Genomic DNA, 3,590 nt, shown 5'->3' with positions numbered 1-3,590 from the left:
GCACGTTTGATGAATGATATAATTACATGGTACGAAATGGGCTGAATTAGAATGAATAATCTAATTTACCAAGAGGTAAATTCATTAGGTGGCTGGATGCATATCAGTATAACGCTCACCTTACACAGCTTGTCACTGAATATCTATATCAAAAAGCGATAAAAATGATAATGATTATATGTATATATATATATATATATATTTATATATATATATATATATATATATATATATATATGTATATATATATGTACACACACACACACACACACACACACACACACACACACACACACACACACACACACACACACACACACACACACACACACACACACACACACACACACACACACACACACACACACACACACACACACACACACACATATATATTATATATATATATATATATATATATATATATATATATATATGTGTGTGTGTGTGTGTGTGTGTGTATTCACCTCACCTCGGATCTGCTGCAGTCTCTGTCGAGACAGCCAGACACCACCCTACGGCAGTGAGCTCAGAGCTCATTATTTGCCGATCTCTGGGTAGGTCTGAGACCACTCACACACCACACCGGGACAGCAAGGTCACAACTCCTTGACTAACGTCCCGTACCTACTCACTGCTAGGTGAACAGGGGTTACACGTGAAAGGAGACAAACCCAACTTATCTCCCCCCGGCCGGGGAATCGAACCCCGGTTCTCTGGCTTGTGAGGCCAGTGCCTTACCAATCCGCCACCGAGCCGTGTATGTGTGTGTGTGTGTGTGTGTGTGTGTGTGTGTGTGTGTGTGTGTGTGTGTGTGTGTGTGTGTGTGTGTGTGTGTGTGTGTAAAGAAGTGCCTACATAAGAGTTTCGAAAAGGTAAATTAAAAAGGATGCCAAATCGTTGTTGAATGCCGGAACTGAGGAGGCGCTATGTGCTTTCTGAGCTTCCCATTTTCTGTGACACGTCTTCGAAGTGGGAAAGAAAACGAGCTGTAAACAGAACAACGATATGACGTCATCATCTGCCACGTAAGCTGCTGGGCTTGGGTAAATCCTCGTTGACACGGGATACTTTAGTAGCCGCTAGCGTTAACAACTTGTAAACTACCCTTCTACTTGTCCAATGTCAAAAGAAAGTTAGTCATCTTGCCTCCAAACTATCCTAGTGTCAACATTTACTTGCCTTTAGGGAAGTTAGTTGCAGCTAGGCACTAGCGGCTGCTAAACTAGCACAGTGTCAACGAGGCTTAATGACACTTCAATTAATCTCAACACAAGGCATCCCTAAAAAAAAGATTGTTTATCAATGCCTCGTTTACGATGGTCGCCTTGTTGGTGTACTCATTGCCGAAGTGAAACGATACAATGTGAATTTGCAGGGAAGTATGAAATCGAGCCAATCAGACTCTCTCTCTCTCTCTCTCTCTCTCTCTCTCTCTCTCTCTCTCTCTCTCTCTCTCTCTCTCTCTCTCACTCTCTCTCTCTCGCTCTCTCTCTCTCTCTCTCTCTCTCTCTGTGTGTGTGTGTGTGTGTGTGTGTGTGTGTGTGTGTGTGTGTGTGTGTGTGTGTGTGTGTGTGTGTGTGTGTGTGTGTGTGTGTGTGTGTGTGTGTCCATCAACTGTGTAAGAAGATTTTTCCAACTCTGACGGACGTGGTCTGTCGTTAAATCGTTACGTGGACGCGGCGATGATATCTATATTCAGGAAATGATGGTTGTCTCTCGGGAACCGATAATGACATTATCTTTGTTCAGTCATCTATATATTTATGGGTGCGTCCATATATCTATGGATGCGCTTTCATATGGCTCCGGAGTCCGAAGGCAGAAGCGCAGAGTCTGTTGCATAGGGGGCATGGAACGCCAGTCACTGGAAGGGGGTGGGGGCAGCAGCTGGTATATGTCGACGCGCTCGTGAGACTTCTAGATGGTGACGTTGATCGTTTTCAAAGGCATTGGCTGCTGTTTGGGTTTCAACACGCCATGATGACCTGTCTGAGGCAACGGGCTCAAGTTCTTTCGGTTTTAGGCTAGCCCATTTGAGATTGGCCTTCAATTGGTCCTTGAACCTCCTCTTCGGCCGGCCTTGTTTCCTGGACCCAGAGGCTAATTCACCGTATAACACTTGTCTTGGGATGCGCTGCGTGTCCATGCGAATGACGTGACCAGTCCATCGTAGCTGAGTCTTGAGGACAGTGGCTTCAATGCTGGTGAGATTGACCCTGTCGAGGACTTTTTGGTTAGTGATTCTGTCATACCAGCGCATCCTCATAATTGACCGTAGGGAATTGCTCCAGTTGTTTCACATGTCTCCGGTACAATGTCCATGTTTCGCAGCCATACAGGAGCGAAGTAAGGACCACTGCCCTGTATACCTTGAACTTGGTGGTAAGGCTGATACCACTGCCTTGGAGGACTTTAGAGCGCAGTCTCCCAAAGGCCTGGCTTGCCTTTTGGATCCTGGCGTTGATCTCATGGTCCAAGGACCCGTCGTTGGAGATGGTGCTGCCCAGGTACTTGAAGATGATGACGTTGGAGACTTGCGTGCCATCGATGGTGATAAACGGTTGATCAGCTGTTTTTCCTGGTGCCGGCTGGAATAGAACTTCTGTTTTGCTGAGGCTGATGGTCAGACCAAACAGCTTTGATGCTGAGGAGAGGTTCTCTTCGTGGGCTATAAGAGCACAGTCATCCGCGAAGAGAGTTTCAAGGATAAGTCTTTCGAGTGTCTTTGTTTTGGCAGCCAGACGGCGAAGGTCAAAGAGTGAGGTCCAGGTCTCTCACAGCGTGTCGGAGCACTTGGGTGCAAAAGAGGTTGAATACCACAGGGGCGAGGACACACCCTTGTTTCACGCCGTTGGATATGCTGAAGCGGTCGGAAGGCTCCCCAACAGACGGGGCCTCTCCTGTCATGTCATCGTGCAAGAGCTGGATCAGTTTTGTGAATTTCGCTGGACAACTAAGCTTGCTTAGAATGACCCACAAGGCTTCTCTGTTCACCGTATCGAATACCTTCGTCAGATCTATAAAGACGGTGTAGAGGTGGAGATTCTGCTCGATACACTTTTCTTGTATCTGCCTCACTGTGAAGACCATGTCGATGGTTGGTGCTACGGTTTGGTCGAAAGCCGCACACATACACACGCACACACACATACACACACACACACACACACACACACACACACACACACACACACACACACACACACACACACACACACACACACACACACACACACACACACACACACACACACACACACACACACACACACACACACACGAACACACACTTTGTTAACCATTGAAGTCCTGGCTGTGGCTTTACTATTTTTGTTCAGGGTAATTCCAAACAATTTCATTCAGCTTAGACCCACCTCTAGGTCTTTATAAGGCGAACACTCTCCATTAGCCATTTAGTCTTTGTTGTGACTTTACTACTTTTCATCTGGCCAACATTAAGCGATTTCATCCGGCTAGGAGGAAAACCACCGGCCTTAGTGGCCTAATAAAAAGTTATATATGAAAAAACATAAAAATAAACAAAAAGATGTGTAAAATTACAATTTATATATATATACACATGTACA

The 3,590-nt window shown here is 45.8% G+C and overlaps 1 protein-coding gene across 1 annotated transcript; it reads right to left on the bottom strand.

The window, feature by feature from the left end:
• Positions 1 to 1,864: 1,864 nt before the first annotated feature.
• Positions 1,865 to 2,269, bottom strand: LOC143018686 (uncharacterized). The gene has a single exon (XM_076174273.1). The coding sequence runs from the start codon at positions 2,267 to 2,269 to the stop codon at positions 1,865 to 1,867; it is 405 nt and encodes a 134-aa protein (XP_076030388.1).
• Positions 2,270 to 3,590: the final 1,321 nt, after the last annotated feature.

Source organism: Oratosquilla oratoria, chromosome 35 (assembly GCF_046742065.1).
Source record: "Oratosquilla oratoria isolate Oo_2021 chromosome 35, ASM4674206v1, whole genome shotgun sequence".
Classification (NCBI taxonomy): domain Eukaryota; kingdom Metazoa; phylum Arthropoda; class Malacostraca; order Stomatopoda; family Squillidae; genus Oratosquilla; species Oratosquilla oratoria.
This window is presented reverse-complemented; position numbering and strand designations above follow the sequence as displayed.